We start from the raw sequence: 26,921 nt of genomic DNA on the forward strand, positions 1-26,921 counted from the left end.
TATTAGGATTCTACTTTTTACTTTCAATTTACTTGATAATAAAGACAAACGTTGTCATCATGCTATATGTATAACCGACTTACTAGAGAAATTTATACTTTTTAAAATTATTATTAATGGAATGATTAATTCAGAGCAACGATGAGGGATAAATAATTTATTTTTTAATTTTTAAACCACGTTTCGCCTAGGTTTGTAGGTTTTTCAAGGGTCGGATTTGTACATCCTATACAAGTTAAGGGAAGATTCGGATTAGTTAATTTTTGGTTACGTTAATTTAGAAATTCATAAAGGATTGTTAAAGGAGTAAGACAAAGTTTGATGAAAGTAGACTTGGAGATATTGCAAAGTTTAAAACTTAAACTACTCAGTTTATATTGGACTATAAGACATAGGAATTGTTTTGTATCGCAATTCTCATTAATCTAGTGTTTTCAGACAATATGCTGACTTGGCACATGACAAATTTCTAAATGCTGATTTCTTATACAAAATGTTTGCGTTTTAAATACAACATCTATTTGCCAAATGTTGTTCAATTAGTAGTAATATAAATAAGTAAAATCGCACTTTCTTTTATTTGTCCACGCATTTGCACCCGACATTCAATAATTGAGATTAATTTATTAAAAGGAAGAAAAAGCGGTCGCGGAAGTGTAAAATTAGAATAGAAATAATGTCGTCTACCTACATAAAAACAATTTTATTTGTTCTTAATTAAATTTTCTCAATAAAAAACTGAAACTATCTACTTTTACTCTACTGAAGTGCTAATGAAGATTTTTTCCATTAGATTATTAGAAATTTCCACTAATTTACTTATTTCAGATAATTAAATTAAGTTGACATACTTGCAAAAAGAAAAGTTAACAGATTTTTTAAAATAAGGTGAGGCAACGTATTGATTAGCTGAATGTAATTTAACCTGATTTTGAGGATATCAAAAGGAGGTCAAAACAATTAGGACAGTCCAGAAAGGATACATTTATGTGGTTTCCCTTATCAGGTGTCGAACTGACAGGCGTAGAGGATTTAAAGAGAATTATATATATATTCTTAATAATTTTCTTCGCTTTTGAACTATCAGTTGAAGAAGTTGAAAAAAGTTTCGATTTTTAAAAGCGTTAATTGTCGAAAAGGTTTACCAAGTTCAGTGTTTTCTTCCTATAAAATAATATAAGGATTCTCGGGCTAAACTAACGAGAAGTCTTAATTAATTGGTTGATGCATTGCCTTGTCGTGGATAGAGGAGGTTAGAAATGAGGAGGAGTTATTAGAAAGAGCAGAAGAATAGAGAGCGCTATGGAAGTCAATAAGAAATAGACGAAATTAAAGATTTTTGGGCGAAATAGATTGATAGGACATCTCCTCAGGCATGAGAGGCTATATTAGATTATTGTTCACAAATAGTTAAGGATGTGGAATGTTCTAGTTTTAAGGAAAAGCGAAGATTAGCTCAGGATAGGAAAGATGAGAAGTGCTTGATCAAATAATTTTAAGACTGACGACCTTATGATGATGATGATGATGATGATGTTGATATCTGCATTAATGCATTAAGCGACAGTGCCATATTTACGTTTTAAATACCTATCTTTAACTAATCTGAGACTAACCGAATTTAAACGTTATTCACATTATTTCCTGCAACACTTTTAAAGAGTACATGCATGCTTTCACTGCTAACAATTTTATCGCAGACTTCTAATAAAATGTTGAATAGAAGATTTCACTATAGCTTTTATTGAAACAATGTTGTTTTGCCACATTTCTTATATTTATTAATATCTTATATATATTAACCTATCTATTCTCCCTTCCGACACTAACTTTTTTTGCTAAACCTTTTTCACTGCCCGAAAAACAACAACCACCACCTCCTAATCTTTAAAATTGGTTTCGGTCAGTTCAATCTACTTTCATTCAACAATTCGTAAAATTATCCTCAATTTCTACTATTCTCACATTATCCTAACACATGTTTCAGATATTCTACATCCATGTCGCATATTGTACAATATCTGTTCCCCCCTTTTTTTAAAATTTACATCCCATACATTCATTCCCTGTTTTAAATTTCTGTATGACATTTTTGACACCTTGACACCTTTCCTCCCTTCTTTTAAATACCATGGTAACCAACCCCCTTGCCACTCCTTCCGCAAAATCTCCTTCAACCCCATCACATATTTTGACTCCTCTGTTTTTCTGAAATCCTCTCCCTGCAACTGTTCCTCATCAATTCCCCCATATTTATCCCTTCCCTCAACCACTCCCTCACCTGCTCCTGATTGAACTTTAATTTCTTCAGAGTCATCTCCCTCTTTTTATCGTATCTACATTTCGTCCGCATTTCCAATACCTTCTTCCTCCATATTTCCTTCCTGACATTCCCTTCTTCCAGCCTACCCAACTTGTCCTCAAATTTTACTATGCTTTTTATCACTTCTTTCCGTACGTTTCCACAATTACTCTCCCTTCTTATGACGACAATCATCGGAATTTTCCAATAAAATGTTGAATAGTTTATATTTTCTCCATATTATAACAAATAATTATTTTGTCGTATTACTGGATAGTTGGTCATGTGACAGTAAAAAGAAAACAGCAGACTTGTTTTATTGTTCCGATATATTGATTTTCAAAAAAATGAGAAATAAGATTGTGTTGATGCAGAATAGGATGTGAAAATGTATGCGGAACTTCCGCGGAAGCCGAAGCAGAAGTCTGTTGTTGTACCACTAGTTTTCTGGACCTGTAGGTATAGTTACGGAGGGNTAGAAAATGAAATTGAGGTAATTGAATGCAAACGGTGTTTATTTGTTATGATTACATTTTCGTAAGCGAACAGATTATGCCAAATTTTAACGTTTGCTCTAAATTGAATGCTTCTTTGATAAACACGTTGAGAAAACTGTAAGTTTAAGAGCGATTAAAGCCTTTAATCCTACTGTTATTGCAGATATTGAACGTTGCCTTTTTGTCTACGTTAGACATCTTTGAATGTTTTAGCGATGTTTAGTTATGCGACTAGCGCAAAATGAGTTGAGTTTCTCTGCCAAAATCTTCTAAATGAGTTAATAGTTTAACATTAATGTTTCTTACCATTTTCAAGATTGCAGCTTGCTGTTAGAATCGCATCATCTGTAACAAAATAAATACAATATTACTTCAACATATTTTTGTTTTAAAAAGAACTTCTCGAACTCGTTGGTGAAAGTAGACCAATCCGCATAAAATATATCCATTTGTTTTGTTGAAATCGTATGATTTTATCTAACTATAAAAAAATTAACAATTTCGAATTTAGGATAGCTTACGTTACTTCTCAGTAAACAACCGACGAAAATAAGTTTAAATATATCTGTTCTACCCAAATATACTGTAAAATCATTAGGGGGCGGGGTAGTGGAGTCATTCACCCCGGCTGTTACCCATAAACGCAAAAAATAAACATGAATTATATTTAAGCAACTGAAATGTAAACACAAAAACAAGAGTATATATAAATACTATAAGATCGATAATGACCTACACGGCTGAGACTAGACCTGACACATCTAAAACAAAAGAAAATTAGTAACAGCAGAAATGCATGACAGAGAAAGGGTGAAAATATAAGGAGACTATATAAAGTGGAAAATATTACAGAATGGACATAAAACAGGAAAAGAGAATGGAATGCACACAAAAAGAATGGGTCAAAAAGGATAATCAAGAAAGTAATGGAGCAATAATTTGCGCCCTCAATAGACATTAATGATGAAGAACAGGCTCAAGCCTAAGTAGAAGAAAGTAGAGGAGGAAGAACTAAAAACACATTTTAGCATTTTCCATTAATTTTTCCAATTATACATACATTCATTCCTGTTTATTTGACCGTTGTAAGATGATCATCATCATCATAAAGTTGTCAGTCCTAAGACTGGTTGGACACTCATCTCTACTCTTTCCTATCCTGAGCTAATCTTTTTTCCTCCTTAAACTAAAACAACCCACATCCTTAACTATTTTAGAACAGTAACCTAATCTAGGTCTACCTCTACCTTTCCTAACTCCTGTTTCTGCTTCTAATATGTCTCTGACTAGACCTTCATGCCTGAGAAGGTGTCCTACCAACCTATCTCGCCTATTTTTTATAAAATTGTTATGTATGTTTTGGATCGATTGGTCTACACTCTATCTTTCAATAGAAGTACTTATCATCATCATCACCCCAGGGCCGTCAGTCCAAAAAGTTCGTTGGGCAGTCACTTCTATTCCCTTCTATCTTGAGCTTATCTTCGTATTTGCCAAAAGCTATATCCCCCACATCACTGTTTGCAAACAGTAGTCTAATCTATGGAATTCAATTTAAATCTGTATTTATCTATTCTATAAAATTTTTGTATCGCCACATAGTATTTTGACGAATTCCTTATTCAATTCGAAGTTGTTGACTTTTAAGTTTAACTTTTTTCACCTGTTCCGTATTCTATAAGTACCTATACTTAAAATTGAAAGTTACTTTCTCTGTTGTATTCGTATTTTATCATATAAACTTAACGGTTTAAATAGTTATCAGTTTAAAGCGCGCTTAATAGAAAGTTAGAATGCATTTTTAAAATTGTTAAAAATACGGGTACCTTCTTCATAGGGGAAAGTTAATTCCAATTGAAAAGCATAAATGGCATGCACCAACTGCAGTGGCATTCAGTTATGGATATTTAAATTTAATTATTACTGTTGTAATGAGAAGATTGTGTACTTACTCTATTTTTGGATTGGACAATTTCCTTGAAAAACGTTAGACCTTTCGACTAACAAAAGTCGTTCTTTCACCTGGAGGAGTTTATATATTGGTAGTATGAAATTGAAAAAGATCGGCAATTGGCGAATAGCGGTCCAAATCCGGACCGCGAAAGGTCGAAATATTATTTTATATATTTAAAAAAAATATTTTTCAGTAGATAATAATTAAGCATGTTTGAGCTTTGAGCGTCCTTCAACTTTTTACAACAGTTGCGACCGCAGATAACGAATTATTTAGAATAAATAGGGAAAAACTGTTCATAATCAGGTAATTGTTAATGACGCTTGTTGTTTTTGTTTTGTACCTACAACACATTTATTTTCGTTACGTAAGACAATTTGATAGGGATCTGGAAGTGTGTCCACCTGACTCCAAGGTTGCAGTCATATAAACGAATTTTATGTTTAAATTAAAGGACTAACAATACGTGGATATACAGTAATTAATACGTAAATGGAAACCTTGAGTAAACATTTTTATTGTACGTAAAAGTATAGCAAAGTGAATAGGTGAAAGCCACACTATTTAGTAATGAAATAGCTAATTTAAAGTGTTTTTTTTTTAATTACTTACTAACGTAACGACTATAAATAAAACTAAATGTTCACTCTTACAAAAATATAAACCATTACTACCTAAATAAAAAAGACTTCATTAGAAGCATATTCTGGTATTTTGGATTGCTGCCTAAATAAAGAGACTCCATTAGAAGCATATTATTTTGGATGAGATGTACACCACCGACTTCTTTAAGAAACTCCAAAACATTATTTCCATTTAGTTTTTTATTTCTGATCGACAATTTTTGAGTAATAAACGACTAATTGTAAGTATTAAATCACTAAGTATACGACACCCATCAGAGAAATTATTCCCACCATAACCTTATCTAAGCCCTTAATGTATATCACTTAATCCCTATGACTGTTATTTCGTAAATTTACGGGAGGAGGGGTCTGGGAAACAGTTTGGTGAAAGGCCAGAAGTTATGCAAAACAGTTTGGTGAGGGCCAGAACTTGTAGTATGTTTAAACGCCTGTTTAAACGTTGAAAACCCGTTTGACAGAATCTAGAACGATGGACTAATTGACAAACGGCATTAATCCAAAACAATTTTAAGGGATGAAATTTCTACGTCCAAATTGAACAACACAAATCCACTACACGTCCAATCCAGGCAGGTGTGCCACAAGAATCTCTTCTTCAACCTGTATAAAGTAGACATTCCAAAAGACACTACATCGAAAATTGCGCAGTATGCAAACAACAGAGCTCTTCATTTGATCCACCCGACAAGAATGCCGGACAACAATACAAAAACTATCCAAAAAGATCTCATCACCATCAAAAACTGACTTGTTGGATTACGAATGATAATCAACATAGACAAGGCCGAAGCAATAGCATTCCGAGAAAAAAACAGAAAATGACANAATTTTCACGTTGTATAAGGAATTGTTGAATGATGAAGTAAACTTTCATCAGTACTTCAGAATGCCTGAACATCAATTGAATGATTTCGCTTAATAATTACCAATCAACTGAATATATTCTCATTAGCATCTACGACCGTCACCAGCAGTCAGCATCATGTTAAAGTGTTCCCTCCTGCAATATCAGTCCACTGCAGATGTTACATACACGGATAGTATGAATATACAATGTTTCTAAATCTGAATAACATTTTGACGGACATCCGACGAACGGCTGCCTGTCGGTAGAGGGTATCAAGCCTTATTCCGTTAATACATGTTTACCTGCGGCGTTAGTAATGGAAACTACGTTAATGACGTATTAATAGTGATACGCTAAAGGTTCTCGTTCGGTCTGCTGTTCTCGTCTGGCTTGTAATTTGAGCTTGACATCTCACCTCCGCGAAAATAAAAGCGCAACGCGCGTCTGGCCTACTTTATTTGCCAGTGAAAGGACGAATGTGGAACTGATTCAATTTATATTCTTGTTCGATCGATCAGCGAAAGTTGCAAGTAAGTAATATATGCAATATAGCTGCATACATTTGTAACGGGTACACATACGTGCATATTACATATCTCTCTATACATATTATGTATTATGCTTGATGTCTTTGAAATATATCACTACCGAGGATACAAGTAAATCTGCTTAATACATCTGTCCAGTAAATACGTAGACTTAGGTCGTAAGAACTTTAGGGTGCATTAATTTTATCTCTTTCAAAATATTCCCTTTTATGATAAGACACTTATCTTCGTTTCTATTGCCCAACATTCCTGGAAGAAACAAGCTGCATCTTCTCATCTTCCGAGTGCGGTTCCACATGATATTTTTGGAGTTAGGAAAGAAAAATAAAATCGTAACAGGGAGATACTAAGTTTCTCTAAAAATTTGATGTTGAGTTGTTTTTCAATCTTCATCGTCGGCAAGAGTACATTTGGCACCACATAAAAGTCCATTCTCTAACAGCTGTACGGGTTTCCTTTAGGATGACTGACGTTTTGGAGGCCCTTTCACCTGTGGCGAAACCTTTAGTGTTGGGAGATATTTGATGAACTGTGATTTATTCACTGATATTAAAAAATAACAGGTCGTTACTGTTACTGATGTTCGCATAAAACTGTGGCGTCATCACAATTTAATTTTTCGCGTGATACGCACATGAGGTTCCACTTTACAAGCGTCTATAATTAAATCAGTTCTACTTATGGTCTACCATTAAGTCTAGTTTCGTTTAACACCATTAGAATTTACATACGACGCAAAAAAAAACTTTCGGGTGCTTCATTCCCATCAGTCAGTAATGCTGGTGGGTGGGCAGTCCCTCCAGATTACGTCGGAAGGTAGGGCGGAAGGCCCTCTTCAGCCTCCTTTCAGGAATCGTGGGAATGGGTGGGTGGTGGTTCGGATGAGAAAATTGAGGCGGACGAAATGAAGACATAAGAGAATGAAAGATTATCTGTGGAATATTACAGCCCCAGCATTTGCCTAAGTGATCTAAGGAAACCATAGAAAAACTTGGACTAAGGCAGAAGGACCCGGAATCGAACCAACGTCCTTCCGAATACCAAGCGATGGTCTAAACCTCTAGGCCATGCCGCTCGGTATACGATGCAAGCGACCTCGTGCATTATGTGCGTTTTCACCGCTACTTTTTCGAATATAAGAAGAACAAGAAAACGGGAACATTTGCAATTGAAAAAAAGTGATCACATCACAGTTTAAGATCACTGTTATAAAAACCCCAATAGCGAATCACACTGTAATTGAAAAATCACGATATTTACCAACACCAGAAGCCATTCAAAACCCATTGTGTTAACTTAACCCCAGAACATGGAACATAGCTTTCCCCGATTTATTGGATCTGGATATTCATTTTGAAATAAAGTATTTTGAAATAATATGTCTTATTTATGGCTAAATATCTGGATTTCAAAAGAAAAAAACTAAGCACATAGAAAATCATTCACCTGTTTCGGTGCCCAACCATTTTCTCAGTAACCATTTGCATGGAGCAAGACCATATTTTTAAGGAAATTTTCAAAGGTGCAAATCCGACAGATCTTAAGTTTTCAACTCAAAAAAAGCTTTTTATGCTTTTGTTAGATATTTTCTTTATTACTCTTATATTGATTCGATATTTGTAGGGATTTGTCGTTATATTAACTCCTACAAGATTAGTCACGTGTCAGTCTGACGTGAGATTGGGCAGAATAAATCAATTTAATCCGTATGGTCCTTTGACGTTAGTAGGTAATTATTATTGAAAAATATTCAGTAATTGGAAAATTTTGCATGAATCTACTTAAGTATTCACGTTTCTTTTTTAATTCGTATGTCAGGTAACAATAGAGTTACAAGAAAAAGATGTAGGTACAGTACAAGGTTCAGTTGTAAATTATCTTAAAATTGGTTATAATCGACGCGTATCAATAACCTATCAATCTCATTTTAACAAATAACAAACATGTTTGTTTCTCAATTAGCGGCTAATTAGCCAGAGATGATTCACCAGATAGTCTATGCTAAAATGTAAATATTTGCTGTTGGTCGTTATGCTTATTATGATAATTTCTATATAAATAACACTCAACATAAGCGAGTAACATTGAGTGTTTATGACGATGTTAATGGCGTTTAATTTGAAACATTGAGTCATGATTTTCCGACCAAGATTTTCCATAAGGTTGTCACGCATATAATAGGAAAAGCATTATAATAATTATCAGCTACTGTAATAAATAATAAGGCATCAATCAACACGTTGTCAAGGAGAATCTGAATTAAGTTCCTCATCGTTGATTATATATCTATTTATTTATTGTTTTGTTGTTGTTCTTTAAATAGGTCTTAAACAAGGTTAATATGCTTATCCAGAATACGACAGTTGTTTTTAATTATTGCTTTTAATGAATATAATTATAATATATCACATTATTATACTTCCCGTCTCGTTGATAATGTCATTATAAGAAATTGTTCTTAAGCTAAATAATAAATTGACTAAACTAAATCGCAGTAAATGAACAAGAAAACGTCTGTAAATACCAAGTACAAGTGGTCAATCGCAAGTCGGATTCTTGTGCACAGATGGCTCAATATTATGAAAAAGTACTTCTGGAGACTGAGCATAAAATCATCCTCTCAATTAGATTATTTTTATCCATTCATACTGTTCGGTTTAATCTTGTTCTTTTCATTTCAAGACGGTTTCTTAATTATATTTGCACTTACTGCCGTAAGTACATAACTTTTTCTTATTTTTAATTTTAATTCCCTTTTCTGTAGAATATGTCTGCTCCACCAGACTTTTGCTTTTAAGGATTAACCATTTAATAAAATAACTAGTAAAATTATATCTTTTGTGGAATGAGAAGCGGTATACTAAATTTTTGGATATAATTGCCATTACAAATAGAAATCAAGACAATTATCACGATAATTAGTTATGATTGATTAAATATTGTTCACAATAGATTAATCATTAGAGACTTATTAATCAATCATATAATTTTAATTCACTGAATAAAAAAATTGAAACGTGGATGTTTTATAAAATGTGAAAGCTTGGATTACAATCTACAATTTTCGAACGAGCTCGGGTGATAACGGAAACAGAAAGAGTGAAAGCTTAACAGAGTAAGGCTCGATTCCCACAATAGGGTCGCTCACGATACGCTCTAGGTCCAGTTCTAGCTCTAGCCCTTTACAATGACCTTATCGCGCCGGTTTTGGTCCGTTACGTTCCGATACTGCTACATTTCAAGCAATACTTTATCGAAGCGAGATAGGACATGTCTTGGTTTGTATCTACAGTATGAAAACGTGTTTAAATGAGCATCCCTCTGTCATTATGTCATATTCCTGAACCATACAATAGTATACTATTTAAATACAAAGTTTTGGATGTTTCATTTCAACCAGAATTACAGCCAGTAATTCTGGTGGGCGGGCAGTCCCTCTAGACAGGCCGGAAGGCCCTTCTTATCTACCTTTCAGGAATCGTAGGAATGGATGGGTGGTGGTTCGTGAGAGAAAGATGAGACGGACGCAATGAAGACAGAACATAATGAATATTTATCTGTGGAATATTATTGCCTACGTATACATTTACCTAAGTGATCTAAGGAAACCACAGAAAAACTTGAACCAAGGCAGACGGACCTGGAATCGAACCGGCGTCCTCCCGAATGCTAAGCAATGGTTTAAACCTGTAGGCCATGCCTCTCGGTATCTAAATACAGCGTATAATATTCCAACTCGATTTTTAATAATTGCAAATATGGTTGCACTACATTCTTCCTTTCTCTTCCCTTCGTTTTTTGACTTTCTCATAATGTTCGTTTAAAATAGAAGCTATCATAGCGACATATATCCGCACATTTCACCTCGAAAAAATACTAAAGTGCGATCAAAACCTGAACAATAATGTGAATATCGGACAAGTCTCCCCACACAAGCAGGAGGAATTTTCTGATAGACGCGGTTGGTGTCACATAAAAAGAAAACGTGTAATTTCTATGTTCGGTGAACATTTTGTTTTATTTACCTGTGTGTTCAAAGAAGCTCAATATCATCAAATATTGATATGTGAAAATATTTTTAATATAATAATGCATGTACGAGTATAAAATTTCACAAAAATTAAGAAGATCGACATCCATTATTATATTCACTGCTCACTACTACCTTTATAATTAATTAAGTCAGTAAACAGCTTTATTAATACGTTTATAATCAAGTAATGACCCATGGTAACTTACTGTAGTCATAAAGTATGCAGTAAACAGTGATTATAGCAAGATAATAGCAAAGCACCTTAAGTCAATACACAGAAGTATGTAATACGTTTATAACCATCCATTACGTATAATTACCTACTCGTTAGTAATTGCATGTTTTCCTTATTTCTTCACGGTTTTTAGTACCTTAACATCGTGCCATTTATTGCACAATAATAATGAAATTCGTGCGGTTTCGGTTTCGTTTTTTAACTTTTCACCCAATTTAACTCGAACTGATTCATGGGGTCAGCGAAATGGCAAACAATCCGGTCGTAAACCTTAAACCAACACCTACATAGTAAAAGTCACGAAGATAGGCTGTCACGACTGAATATTTACAGTCACATGTCTTGCGACCCAGATATCGACCTACATTGGACACTATCTTGACCTGCTCTGTATCGTATTGAGAAATTACTGAGGGTGTGAAGTCGGTCAGGATAATTTGTTACACCGATTTCGTTAATAAATTTAAATAAGAGTTTGTCAACCAATTATTTCTTTTAGTTCTGAGGAAAAATTTGTTAATTTGATATTTTAAGAAGTCCCTTTAAGTATTAGAATATTAAAAGGATCAATTAACAAAATGTCAGATTTTGTTTGGAGCATGTTCTTCTCATCATCAGTCCTAAGACTGGTTGGACACGTACCTCCACTCATTCCTATCCTGAGCTAAACTTCGCATTTCCCTAAAACTAGAACAGCCCACATCCTTAACTATTTGCGAACTGTAATCTAATCTAGGTCTACCTCTACCCCTCCTAACTCCTGTTTCTGCCTCTAATATGTCTCTGACTAGACCTTCATGCCTGAGAAGGTGTCCTACCAACCTATCTCGCCTATTTTTTATTGACTTCCATAGAGTCCTCTGTTCTCCTATTCTTTCCAATACCTCTTCATTTCTAACCTTTTCTACCCACGATATCCTCATCATCCGCCTATAACACCACATTTCGAACGCTTCTAACCTTTTCTTTTCCGCCGCTCCCACTGTCCATGTTTCGCACCCGTACAACGCCGTGCTCCAAACATACACCTTTAACAACCTTTTTCGAATTTCTAAATTAACCGTTCGCGAGCATAGAAGTGACTTCTTTTTATTAAAGGCGACACGACCCTGCGCTATCCTCTGCTTTATATCCCTACTACTCCTTCCATCCTCACTTATCTGACTTCCTAGGTATCTAAAATCAGCCACTTCTTCTAATTTTTCGTCTCCTATCTTTATATTCGCTCTTTCCCTAGTTTTTCTTCCCTTGCATATCAGTATTTTAGTTTTACTTTTATTTATTTTCATACAGTACTGATCTGTCAGTACCGCTTCCATTTTATTTAAAGCTATCTCTAGGTCCTCCTTGCTAGATGCTAATAAAAATTTAATTCTTTTTGTTAATAATAAATTTTGGATTCTTTAAGACATTAAGTATACCTGGAGGATTCCTGTTGTGAATCTACTATGTTTGATTGATACTATTAGGATTCTACTTTTTACTTTCAATTTACTTGATAATAAAGACAAACGTTGTCATCATGCTATATGTATAACCGACTTACTAGAGAAATTTATACTTTTTAAAATTATTATTAATGGAATGATTAATTCAGAGCAACGATGAGGGATAAATAATTTATTTTTTAATTTTTAAACCACGTTTCGCCTAGGTTTGTAGGTTTTTCAAGGGTCGGATTTGTACATCCTATACAAGTTAAGGGAAGATTCGGATTAGTTAATTTTTGGTTACGTTAATTTAGATATTCATAAAGGATTGTTAAAGGAGTAAGACAAAGTTTGATGAAAGTAGACTTGGAGATATTGCAAAGTTTAAAACTTAAACTACTCAGTTTATATTGGACTATAAGACATAGGAATTGTTTTGTATCGCAATTCTCATTAATCTAGTGTTTTCAGACAATATGCTGACTTGGCACATGACAAATTTCTAAATGCTGATTTCTTATACAAAATGTTTGCGTTTTAAATACAACATCTATTTGCCAAATGTTGTTCAATTAGTAGTAATATAAATAAGTAAAATCGCACTTTCTTTTATTTGTCCACGCATTTGCACCCGACATTCAATAATTGAGATTAATTTATTAAAAGGAAGAAAAAGCGGTCGCGGAAGTGTAAAATTAGAATAGAAATAATGTCGTCTACCTACATAAAAACAATTTTATTTGTTCTTAATTAAATTTTCTCAATAAAAAACTGAAACTATCTACTTTTACTCTACTGAAGTGCTAATGAAGATTTTTTCCATTAGATTATTAGAAATTTCCACTAATTTACTTATTTCAGATAATTAAATTAAGTTGACATACTTGCAAAAAGAAAAGTTAACAGATTTTTTAAAATAAGGTGAGGCAACGTATTGATTAGCTGAATGTAATTTAACCTGATTTTGAGGATATCAAAAGGAGGTCAAAACAATTAGGACAGTCCAGAAAGGATACATTTATGTGGTTTCCCTTATCAGGTGTCGAACTGACAGGCGTAGAGGATTTAAAGAGAATTATATATATATTCTTAATAATTTTCTTCGCTTTTGAACTATCAGTTGAAGAAGTTGAAAAAAGTTTCGATTTTTAAAAGCGTTAATTGTCGAAAAGGTTTACCAAGTTCAGTGTTTTCTTCCTATAAAATAATATAAGGATTCTCGGGCTAAACTAACGAGAAGTCTTAATTAATTGGTTGATGCATTGCCTTGTCGTGGATAGAGGAGGTTAGAAATGAGGAGGAGTTATTAGAAAGAGCAGAAGAATAGAGAGCGCTATGGAAGTCAATAAGAAATAGACGAAATTAAAGATTTTTGGGCGAAATAGATTGATAGGACATCTCCTCAGGCATGAGAGGCTATATTAGATTATTGTTCACAAATAGTTAAGGATGTGGAATGTTCTAGTTTTAAGGAAAAGCGAAGATTAGCTCAGGATAGGAAAGATGAGAAGTGCTTGATCAAATAATTTTAAGACTGACGACCTTATGATGATGATGATGATGATGATGTTGATATCTGCATTAATGCATTAAGCGACAGTGCCATATTTACGTTTTAAATACCTATCTTTAACTAATCTGAGACTAACCGAATTTAAACGTTATTCACATTATTTCCTGCAACACTTTTAAAGAGTACATGCATGCTTTCACTGCTAACAATTTTATCGCAAACTTCTAATAAAATGTTGAATAGAAGATTTCACTATAGCTTTTATTGAAACAATGTTGTTTTGCCACATTTCTTATATTTATTAATATCTTATATATATTAACCTATCTATTCTCCCTTCCGACACTAACTTTTTTTGCTAAACCTTTTTCACTGCCCGAAAAACAACAACCACCACCTCCTAATCTTTAAAATTGGTTTCGGTCAGTTCAATCTACTTTCATTCAACAATTCGTAAAATTATCCTCAATTTCTACTATTCTCACATTATCCTAACACATGTTTCAGATATTCTACATCCATGTCGCATATTGTACAATATCTGTTCCCCCCTTTTTTTAAAATTTACATCCCATACATTCATTCCCTGTTTTAAATTTCTGTATGACATTTTTGACACCTTGACACCTTTCCTCCCTTCTTTTAAATACCATGGTAACCAACCCCCTTGCCACTCCTTCCGCAAAATCTCCTTCAACCCCATCACATATTTTGACTCCTCTGTTTTTCTGAAATCCTCTCCCTGCAACTGTTCCTCATCAATTCCCCCATATTTATCCCTTCCCTCAACCACTCCCTCACCTGCTCCTGATTGAACTTTAATTTCTTCAGAGTCATCTCCCTCTTTTTATCGTATCTACATTTCGTCCGCATTTCCAATACCTTCTTCCTCCATATTTCCTTCCTGACATTCCCTTCTTCCAGCCTACCCAACTTGTCCTCAAATTTTACTATGCTTTTTATCACTTCTTTCCGTACGTTTCCACAATTACTCTCCCTTCTTATGACGACAATCATCGGAATTTTCCAATAAAATGTTGAATAGTTTATATTTTCTCCATATTATAACAAATAATTATTTTGTCGTATTACTGGATAGTTGGTCATGTGACAGTAAAAAGAAAACAGCAGACTTGTTTTATTGTTCCGATATATTGATTTTCAAAAAGATGAGAAATGAGATTGTAAGTTTCGGAAAAACTTCCTTTATAAAAATATTGAACCAGATGCAGAATCGGATGTGAAAATGTATGCGGAACTTCCGCGGAAGCGGAAGCAGAAGTCTGTTGTTGTAACACTAGTTTTCGATACCTATAGGTATAGTTAAGGAGGGCGTGAAAATAACTAGAAATAGTGAAAAAATTCCGTCAACACTAGTTGCCTTTTACATAATAAACAATGGGATTTTAAACTACCTTTAAATAATCTTGGTTCTTGGCATATATTTACTATTACTATCATTACTATTACCTATTGAACTATGCATTTAATTTGCTGTGAAAGGTTCGGTCGGAATAAATTACATTTGTAGTATAAAATAGTAGAAGGTGTGACCCAGGTGTGTTTACACGTTACAGTTATTTATTATTAAATGCAAAGTTGTGATAATTATGATAAGGTTGTTGCAAAAGATTATGGTTACAAAATTGTACCATATGTGGTATTAATATAGTTAATTTATTGGTATTAAGGACAGTAGATTTATAGGTATCACAAATGTTAATTACAACGGATACAAAATTTCTTAATGTTTGAGCACATCTCTAACAGTAATGAATTTCTTTTTATTGAAAATTAGTACATGCCTTTATTATTGCTCAGCATCTAAAATTTTTTTTAGAAGAACTTCCAACTTACGATGAGTAGTTAATTATTTTTAATTAATTAATAATACTGTTATCTGCTTAAATAATTAATGGAATGATTAATTCAGAGCAACGATGAGGGATAAATAATTTATTTTTTAATTTTTAAACCACGTTTCGCCTAGGTTTGTAGGTTTTTCAAGGGTCGGATTTGTACATCCTATACAAGTTAAGGGAAGATTCGGATTAGTTAATTTTTGGTTACGTTAATTTAGAAATTCATAAAGGATTGTTAAAGGAGTAAGACAAAGTTTGATGAAAGTAGACTTGGAGATATTGCAAAGTTTAAAACTTAAACTACTCAGTTTATATTGGACTATAAGACATAGGAATTGTTTTGTATCGCAATTCTCATTAATCTAGTGTTTTCAGACAATATGCTGACTTGGCACATGAAAAATTTCTAAATGCTGATTTCTTAAACAAAATGTTTGCGTTTTAAATACAACATCTATTTGCCAAATGTTGTTCAATTAGTGGTAATATAAATAAGTAAAATCGCACTTTCTTTTATTTGTCCACGCATTTCCACGCGACATTCAATAATTGAGATTATTTTATTAAAAGGAAGAAAAAGCGGCAGCGGAAGTGTAAACTTAGAATAGAAATAATGTCGTCTACCTACATAAAAACAATTTTATTTGTTCTTAATTAAATTTTCTTCATAAAAAACTGAAACTATCTACTTTTACTCTACTGAAGTGCTAATGAAGATTTTTTCCATTAGATTATTAGAAATTTCCACTAATTTACTTATTTCAGATAATTAAATTAAGTTGACATACTTGAAAAGAAAAGTTAACAGATTTTTTAAAATAAGGTGAGGCAACGTATTGATTAGCTGAATGTAATTTAACCTGATTTTGAGGATATCAAAAGGAGGTCAAAACAATTAGGACAGTCCAGAAAGGATACATTTATGTGGTTTCCCTTATCAGGTGTCGAACTGACAGGCGTAGAGGATTTAAAGAGAATTATATATATATTCTTAATAATTTTCTTCGCTTTTGAACTATCAGTTGAAGAAGTTGAAAAAAGTTTCGATTTTTAAAAGCGTTAATTGTCGAAAAGGNTTAGAAGCATATTCTGGTATTTTGGATTGCTGCCTAAATAAAGAGACTCCATTAGAAGCATATTATTTTGGATGAGATGTACACCACCGACTTCTTTAAGAAACTCCAAAACATTATTTCCATTTAGTTTTTTATTTCTGATCGACAATTTTTGAGTAATAAACGACTAATTGTAAGTATTAAATCACTAAGTATACGACACCCATCAGAGAAATTATTCCCACCATAACCTTATCTAAGCCCTTAATGTATATCACTTAATCCCTATGACTGTTATTTCGTAAATTTACGGGAGGAGGGGTCTGGGAAACAGTTTGGTGAAAGGCCAGAAGTTATGCAAAACAGTTTGGTGAGGGCCAGAACTTGTAGTATGTTTAAACGCCTGTTTAAACGTTGAAAACCCGTTTGACAGAATCTAGAACGATGGACTAATTGACAAACGGCATTAATCCAAAACAATTTTAAGGGATGAAATTTCTACGTCCAAATTGAACAACACAAATCCACTACACGTCCAATCCAGGCAGGTGTGCCACAAGAATCTCTTCTTCAACCTGTATAAAGTAGACATTCCAAAAGACACTACATCGAAAATTGCGCAGTATGCAAACAACAGAACTCTTCATTTGATCCACCCGACAAGAATGCCGGACAACAATACAAAAACTATCCAAAAAGATCTCATCACCATCAAAAACTGACTTGTTGGATTACGAATGATAATCAACATAGACAAGGCCGAAGCAATAGCATTCCGAGAAAAAAACAGAAAATGACACAAATAATTTCCTCCAACACTAATTATAGACAACAAACCGAAAATACTGTGAATAAACACAGTAAAATACTTGCGCATCCGATCTTCAACCAGCACATGAAAAGCCAAGCTTATCAAACAAAAAGAAACGCAACTGTATCCTTTAATTCACGGCAACAATCAGCTGCACTTGAGGCGAAAAATTCTTCTGATAAAGATCATTTTACTCCTAACAATTACATACGGCTGCCAATTTTGAAGGATTGGGCAATTAAAAGCAATTGATCAACACTAAATACGAATTAACAAAATGCTCCGCTATGTATCTAACATATAATTACGAAGAGACCTAAATTTCTACTGACCGACATCATGATTCAACGAGTTCAAAAACTACAACACGACACCTATCAGGACAACCTACTTATTTCAAATAAATCTTCAAACCGGACAATGGATAAAAGGAAATATATTATAGACAAGCCAAAATCAGACCTCTGCAACGCACATACAATGGAGAAATACTGGCTCAAGCTTGAAGGAAAACTCTTTCGAATCCAATGAAATCCATGGACACGTGGAAAAGAGGAAGACAGTGATGGAGGTCCTATCAACCGGAATAAAAAGATTAATATTGACGATTCTGTTGAATCTCAACTGTACAGATGGACTCAATAAGAAGTACTTTAGCTTAATATCATCAAGATGAGTGAGTGATTCTACAAAATAAACTTATAAATCTCTTGAATGTTTTATTATCGTTATTTTGTATTAGCCAGAGCAGACCATAGGAGACATCCACATTCCTGCAAATTAAAGAAAGGGTATGACCATAACAAACTTTACTTCGGTCATGTTGTCTTTTCCTAACGTATGTTACTAACCAATCAAGCAAAAGCATTATGGGGTTAATGCATGCACTGGTCATACTGTTTCCCTACTGAAAATCTTACTGGTGTTATTATTAATAATAGATGATTCTGCGATCTATACACTTCGATTCCCGGCAAGAGAATGACAGCAGTAACAATCTTTTTCTCAATAATTTGAGGTTGTCTGTTGTGGGTAAGGTGCTTATTGACAAAATAATTGTTTGCCTTTGTCAACGTTTTAGGTTTTGATCGATGGTGAATACTAGCAACTATGTATTTTTTATTTCACATTAAGTTTTTGGTCGAGTGACCGATGGAATTCAATTTAAATCTGTATTTATCTATTCTATAAAATTTTTGTATCGCCACATAGTATTTTGACGAATTCCTTATTCAATTCGAAGTTGTTGACTTTTAAGTTTAACTTTTTTCACCTGTTCCGTATTCTATAAGTACCTATACTTAAAATTGAAAGTTACTTTCTCTGTTGTATTCGTATTTTATCATATAAACTTAACGGTTTAAATAGTTATCAGTTTAAAGCGCGCTTAATAGAAAGTTAGAATGCATTTTTAAAATTGTTAAAAATACGGGTACCTTCTTCATAGGGGAAAGTTAATTCCAATTGAAAAGCATAAATGGCATGCACCAACTGCAGTGGCATTCAGTTATGGATATTTAAATTTAATTATTACTGTTGTAATGAGAAGATTGTGTACTTACTCTATTTTTGGATTGGACAATTTCCTTGAAAAACGTTAGACCTTTCGACTAACAAAAGTCGTTCTTTCACCTGGAGGAGTTTATATATTGGTAGTATGAAATTGAAAAAGATCGGCAATTGGCGAATAGCGGTCCAAATCCGGACCGCGAAAGGTCGAAATATTATTTTATATATTTAAAAAAAATATTTTTCAGTAGATAATAATTAAGCATGTTTGAGCTTTGAGCGTCACTCTTATTATTTTTTGAAGGAAAGAATATGATTGTTTTTGGACCTCGATGAATATTTTCAAAAACATTCGGGCTCCACCTAAAATTACTTGCTGGGCCTTGGGATAGAATAATGACTGAACCATCTCAACATAAAGTTGACAGGCCATGTTTGTATTTTGGAAATACCTAAACTATGACATTTAAAATAAAAATATCTGTTCGAACTATGGACTTACAGAAAGGTTATAAGTTACACTGTTTAATTCTGGATCTCTGCTGTAGTCCCCGTTTTGCTGTGGTTTCCAAGAACCACTTAAGATAATTGTTCGGGGACAGATAATTTTCATTTCTCTTTGTTTTTTCTTCCTATCATCCACCTCAAACTTTGCATCATAGTGTAGTTTGAAGACAGCTTAAACAACACCTGATAGTGGAAATGGAACATTCAAAAGTTTTTGACCAGCATTTGTATTATACCAGGTTCCTCAATTTAACAAATAAAAAAACGGATAGGTGAGATTGAAAATATGTAGGTACTGGGGTTTCAAAGTATAACAGCTTGGCTTGTTATAGCTCCTGCAGGTACATGTGAGAAGGGACACCTTTTTGTTATGCTCTGCAAAAGGGGTCCAAAGGGAACCCGTGACATGTTTGCCTATCGTCCAGTTTGCCCCAGAAATGAAGTATTCAAATTTGTGGTTAGGTATGTCTACCCACCAAAGTCGTTTTAGGCGTTGCATTTACTAAGGTTGTGTCTACTTTTTTAATGCATGCAGTTGTATAATGCCTCAACATTAGAAAAGTGAAACTCTCTCCTGTATCTGTATGGCAACCAGTTACATGAAGTTGTTGTCTGCTTTATTACACAACGCTTCATAATTAGCGTATCTTTCATTTACACAGGTAAACCCCATTTCCTGAATCCATTTATACACTCGAGAGTGCACTTGCCGTGCTTGTTGCCATGGAAAATTCCTAGACGTCTTTCACCTTATTTTGTAAGGTATACTTATACCTCCACTCGTCCTTTTTTACGAAAGCCCGCCGTCTTCGCTCTTACTATGAATGCATTAAGAAGATATTACAGGAGTGGTCGAGTATGACTCAATTTCACTCTTTTGATTTGTATACATGCATAACTAGGTCAATTGGTCTACCCTTTCACTAATAACAATTACTTACTAAGATATTCTTAACACTATGGGGTTATGGATATCAAAAGCAAACAAAAAAGAAGCGGTTCTTGTTTAAATGTCAAAGAAGTTTGCAAGTTACATAACTTTCTCTCTCTAAATGTAGAATTATGGTGAATGTCCATATTATTATTTGATCTAATTCCTCGAAGCATCTCATTTAGTCTGTCTTTTTTTAATCATATAAAACGAAGTGAATGTAAGCTATAACTAACTTTATATGCTACATAACATACATTCCTTCCTGTTTATTTGACCGTCGTAAGATGATCATCATCATCATAAAGTTGTCAGTCCTAAGACTGGTTGGACACTCATCTCTACTCTTTCCTATCCTGAGCTAATCTTTTTTCCTCCTTAAACTAAAACAACCCACATCCTTAACTATTTTAGAACAGTAACCTAATCTAGGTCTACCTCTACCTTTCCTAACTCCTGTTTCTGCTTCTAATATGTCTCTGACTAGACCTTCATGCCTGAGAAGGTGTCCTACCAACCTATCTCGCCTATTTTTTATAAAATTGTTATGTATGTTTTGGATCGATTGGTCTACACTCTATCTTTCAATAGAAGTACTTATCATCATCATCACCCCAGGGCCGTCAGTCCAAAAAGTTCGTTGGGCAGTCACTTCTATTCCCTTCTATCTTGAGCTTATCTTCGTATTTGCCAAAAGCTATATCCCCCACATCACTGTTTGCAAACAGTAGTCTAATCTAATTCTTCTTTTGCGCCCCCCCCCCTAACTCCTACTTATGCCACTAATATGACTCTAATACCTCTTCATTTCCAACTTTTTCATTTCGCTGTATTTCTTCCAGTCGGGCCTTTTGAAAATTTCCAAGTTTGTACAGGTGCGGCGTTCATGTGAAACGATTTGCTTGTCAAAAATTAAGTCGATTAGCACCAACGCCGGAAGCAATATCAATTGGCTAAAGTTGTTTGTTTGGATAACTAGACAATAGACGGTTTTTCCAATATTCGATTTTCTGTCTTGGCAAAAGACGGGAACCACACAGTGGAACAAATAACAAAGATTATTGCTTGCAGGAAAAACGTAAAATTAAAGGACGTGTCGTTTCGGAGATCAAAGAAATTTCATTCTGATAAAAGATTTCGTCGTCTGCTATACCAAGCATTAAAAACCAAATAACACAAAAACCTCAAACGGCTAATGATAATATATTTTTTTATGATGAAAAAATCTGTAAAAAGTAGACTTAAATTTGTTTTTTTTATATACACACACATACACCAAAACCCTCTGTAACGCAATGACCATTGCTAAATTTGAACAGTGTGGTATAATTGTAATAGTGATCGGGAAACATTTTGGATTCAGCCTAACACTACAATTTAGTTTAAGGGTCATCACATCATCAACACAAGAATGTCCTCAGTTCGAAGATAGGTTGGATATCGATCTCCACTCCTTCCTGATCTGTCCCAATTTTCACGTTTTCCGAAAACTAGAATATCCCACATATCCAAATATTTGCCAAAAGTAATTTAATCTAGAAACTACCACAAATAAAATACTTCGAATTATTTTATTCGATTATGGAAACGTGCCTATCACGTTGAGGTTAGCTACGCCGGGATTCGTTTCAGCAAGTATATCCATATATTTAAATGGACCTTGTTGGAGCATACATAATCCTAAAATGCAGCATCGTACTATAGATGGCGTTTACCGCGCCATTTGTGGCAGTTTCTAAAACGCGCTATTAAGGCAGCAGGTAGAAGTTGGTCTGTGTTCTGTCGGAGCTACCTGCGACGCGCTAATGAGATCCAAAAAGATCGAAATCGCGATCCGCGTCTGGCAGTTTCAACAGAATACAGACCAATTCGAATTATTTTATTTTTTTTAATTTAATCTAGGTCTTCGCCTACCTCTGCCTTTTACCCTGTTCTTAATTCTTATATATGTCTCAAACTAGCCATTAATGTCTCAGATGACGTTCTACCACCACGTCTCTCCTTTTCCTAATTGACATTCATAACGCTGTATGTTCTCCTACATTCTCCAGTACATCCTAATTTCTAACCTTTTCTATCCGCGGTAGTTTCACTATCCTCCTGTAACAAAACACCCCAAATGGCTCTTTTTTTTATTCTGTACCACTGTTGGACGGGTTTAGGGCTTAATCCGCGACAGGTTATCGTTAGTTGCTTTCCTTACAATCTAGCGCGCGACGAAAGCACGGAAAACGAGAAGCAAATTAATTATTATGTCAGTTAATGAGTATCTGGAACAGGAAATTAAGACAGGTGCAATTTAATCTTAATTTGGATGAAAAAGGACGCGAAAACGTTGCACGAAACACGCTGAATATAGCGCGAGCAAAAAAAAAATGAAACGGTGTAGTAGACGAGGTTTTGTTTTCCTTGAAAATTACATTTAATTGCTCCAGTTAGTTGGGGTCTGTAAACCGTTAGACAATAACAGTTTCGTCTGGTGCTGTGCTAGAAAATGAAATTGAGGTAATTGAATGCAAACGGTGTTTATTTGTTATGATTACATTTTCGTAAGCGAACAGATTATGCCAAATTTTAACGTTTACTCTAAATTGAATGCTTCTTTGATAAATATGTTGAGAAAACTGTAAGTTTAAGAGCGATTAAAGCCTTAATCCTACTGTTAATGCAGATATTGAACGTTGCCTTTTAGTCTACGTTAGACATCTTTGAATGTTTTAGCGATGTTTAGTTATGCGACTAGCGCAAAATGAGTTGAGTTTCTCTGCCAAAATCTTCTAAATGAGTTAATAGTTTAACATTAATGTTTCTTACCATTTTCAAGATTGCAGCTTGCTGTTAGAATCGCATCATCTGTAACAAAATAAATACAATATTACTTCAACATATTTTTGTTTTAAAAAGAACTTCTCGAACTCGTTGGTGAAAGTAGACCAATCCGCATAAAATATATCCATTTGTTTTGTTGAAATCGTATGATTTTATCTAACTATAAAAAAATTAACAATTTCGAATTTAGGATAGCTTACGTTACTTCTCAGTAAACAACCGACGAAAATAAGTTTAAATATATCTGTTCTACCCAAATATACTGTAAAATCATTAGGGGGCGGGGTAGTGGAGTCATTCACCCCGGCTGTTACCCATAAACGCAAAAAATAAACATGAATTATATTTAAGCAACTGAAATGTAAACACAAAAACAAGAGTATATATAAATACTATAAGATCGATAATGACCTACACGGCTGAGACTAGACCTGACACATCTAAAACAAAAGAAAATTAGTAACAGCAGAAATGCATGACAGAGAAAGGGATGAAAATATAAGGAGACTATATAAAGTGGAAAATATTACAGAATGGACATAAAACAGGAAAAGAGAATGGAATGCACACAAAAAGAATGGGTCAAAAAGGATAATCAAGAAAGTAATGGAGCAATAATTTGCGCCCTCAATAGACATTAATGATGAAGAACAGGCTCAAGCCTAAGTAGAAGAAAGTAGAGGAGGAAGAACTAAAAACACATTTTAGCATTTTCCATTAATTTTTCCAATTATACATACATTCATTCCTGTTTATTTGACCGTTGTAAGATGATCATCATCATCATAAGGTCGTCAGTCCTAAGACTGGTTGGACATGCACCTCCACTCTTTCCTATCCTGAGCTAATCTTCGCATTTTCCTGTAGCAACCCACATCCTTAACTATTTGTGAACAGTAATCTAATATAGGTCTACCTATATCCCTCCTAACTCCCGTTTCTGTCTCTAACTAGACCTTCAAATTATGACAGTAAATCACATAGGAAGTTATACCCTGAGGGTGCTCCAATTGATAGCATGATGTAAAAGTTTAATAGATTTTAATGAATTTTGTCATCTGTTGGAATTTTCATTTAGGTAGCAGTCTGCTGTTGCTATTTTGTATTTATTGATTTATGTTGTCAGTCAGTTCTAACATGCAACTGAGCCGGAAGTAGAATGGAACACAATAGACTGCCATCGAGGTAATTGGCTTCGTTGTCGCGTGAGCATACTAAAAGCGGTTTGAGAATATGAGGTCATTGAAAGTGTAACGCAATTTCAAAAGCGCTACTGAAACCGTACGGAGTTTTCGGGAATTTTGGTCGAATTGCATGACGCGTCGGGCCCCGAATTTTAATGTAATTCAATAGTGACAATTTGGTAAATGCTCTCGCAGCCAGTAGATGGACTGATGCTACCTTGTTTCCGGTATAAAAGACGTCACCGGTTGGAGTTGCTTCCTAACGTTTTGCTAGCATGAGTGGCAAGATTCATCAGAGGTTCTTCCATCTCTGATGCTCCAAACCGAGCGGCATGGCCTAGAGGTTTAGACCATTGCTTAGCATTCGGGAGGACGCCGGTTCGATTCCAGGTCCGTCTGCCTTGGTCCAAGTTTTTCTGTCGTTTCCTTGGATCACTTAGGCAAATGCTGAGGCAGTAATATTCCACAGATAATCTTTCATTCTCTTCTGTCTTCTTTTATCCGTCTCATCTTTCGCACCCGAACCACCGATTCCTAAAAGCAGGCTGAAGAGGGCCTTTCGCCCTACCTTCCGGCGTAGTCCGGAGGGACTGCCCGCCCATCAGTATTACTGGCTGGTGGGAATGAAACACCCAAAAGCTTTTTAAAGTTTTTTTAGGAGTTGCTTCCTAACGTTTTGCTAGCATGAGTGACAAGATTCCTCAGAGGTTCTTCCATCTCCGATGCTCCAGCATTCCACGGAGGGACCTGTGAAGAAGCTCCAACCGACTACTCGAATCAGGACAGGATTGATTCAATAGTGTTTTTAAATACAATATGTATTACCTACATGAAATCTCAAATAAAAAAAAAGGTTTCGGAAGCACAGAGTGAAAGTAAATTTAACTCTTCAAGAAGATTGAAATGCCTATTAAGTTCACTATCATTTGTGAAGTATCGCAAACAGCGTGATGAACGCCGTTTGAGACTTTTAGACGTTTAGTAGAAATCAGTAATTCGAAATGCCGGGAACGCGCTGATAAGATCCAACAATATATAAATCGCGATCAGCGTCTTCTTATTGTTCTTATTTGTTCAATTTGGTTATGTGCCTATCACGTAGGGTGAGCTACGCCGTGGATTCAGTTCAGAGTCAGTAGATAGAGAGAGTAACGCAATCGCCCAAATCGGCGCCATGTTTACTCCACTTGGATATATACAGTATAGGATGTTTTTCAAAATTTCTTTGACTAATCGAATGTCCATCGCCTATCAATGTGGCAATTGGAGTAATCATGGTCACCAAGTCGGCATTCAGCGGATCAAACAATTGCGCTGTTCTATCTATCTACTGGCTCCGTATTTAGTTCAGCAATGATCCATAACATAAATGGACCTTACTGAATTTACATTAATAAGAACAACCGCCGAAATGTACTTATGCTTTAACATCATAGCAAAACCCAAAAGTCTGAAACTATATACCCTTATTTGCTAAAATATAGGTATCTACATTATTTATTTAAGGAATGTGATGCTTCCAAAAATCATTTTCTAATTTAAGTTGATGATAGAACACTCAGACGACAGCCTAAAAGCCACGACCTCTATTCAACCTAAGCAATTAATTTAAACTATACAGTTCTCATTTTCTTATTGAAATGAAAATTATGTCGCGTCAGAGTTGTATTTACACATTAGCATATTACAGAGCAAAACGTGTTAAGAATAAACGTCGCCTTTTTACTGCAAAAGTAGTCATTTATTCATTACTTACCACTAATATGACGCACTGGATCAAAACCGCTTCTATTTCCATTTCATAAAATTAGAGCAAGCAGAGAGTAAAGTAAAAATTAATTACACTTACTGCTCACATAATGATATATCATGTTCGTTGCAAAATACTTAAGGAAATTTTTTTTTTATAACTTTTTCTCTTTATTCCAGATTTCCCTGGAATGTGCTTTGCAAGCACAAGATGTGCTACCGTGGAACCAGGTAAGACATGGGATTTGACTCCATTCTGTGGACGCTCCACCTGCGTTCTTTCTGAAGACAAACCCCCAAGGCTTCTCGAACTCGTTGAAGACTGTGGACCACTTCCTCTCGCTAACCCCAAATGCAAACTGGATGAGGGTGAGTCATTTAATCCAAAACTATTCTTTTTTGGTTGTAGTTTTACGATGGCTTCAAATGAAGGATTATTTTAACAATGAAATTCACCAAAATTTACCCATCGGAAACA

At 34.5% G+C, this 26,921-nt stretch overlaps 1 protein-coding gene across 1 annotated transcript in view; it reads left to right on the forward strand.

The window, feature by feature from the left end:
* Positions 1-26,921, forward strand: part of LOC108741622 — a 38,426-nt gene that overhangs the window by 10,267 nt on the left and 1,238 nt on the right. The window contains exon 2 of the mRNA XM_018476478.2: positions 26,624-26,812. Within this exon, the coding sequence (XP_018331980.1) occupies positions 26,624-26,812 (189 nt within the window). The remainder of the gene's footprint in view (positions 1-26,623; positions 26,813-26,921) is intronic.

This window comes from Agrilus planipennis, unplaced genomic scaffold, assembly GCF_000699045.2.
Source record: "Agrilus planipennis isolate EAB-ADULT unplaced genomic scaffold, Apla_2.0 scaffold296, whole genome shotgun sequence".
Lineage (NCBI taxonomy): Eukaryota > Metazoa > Arthropoda > Insecta > Coleoptera > Buprestidae > Agrilus > Agrilus planipennis.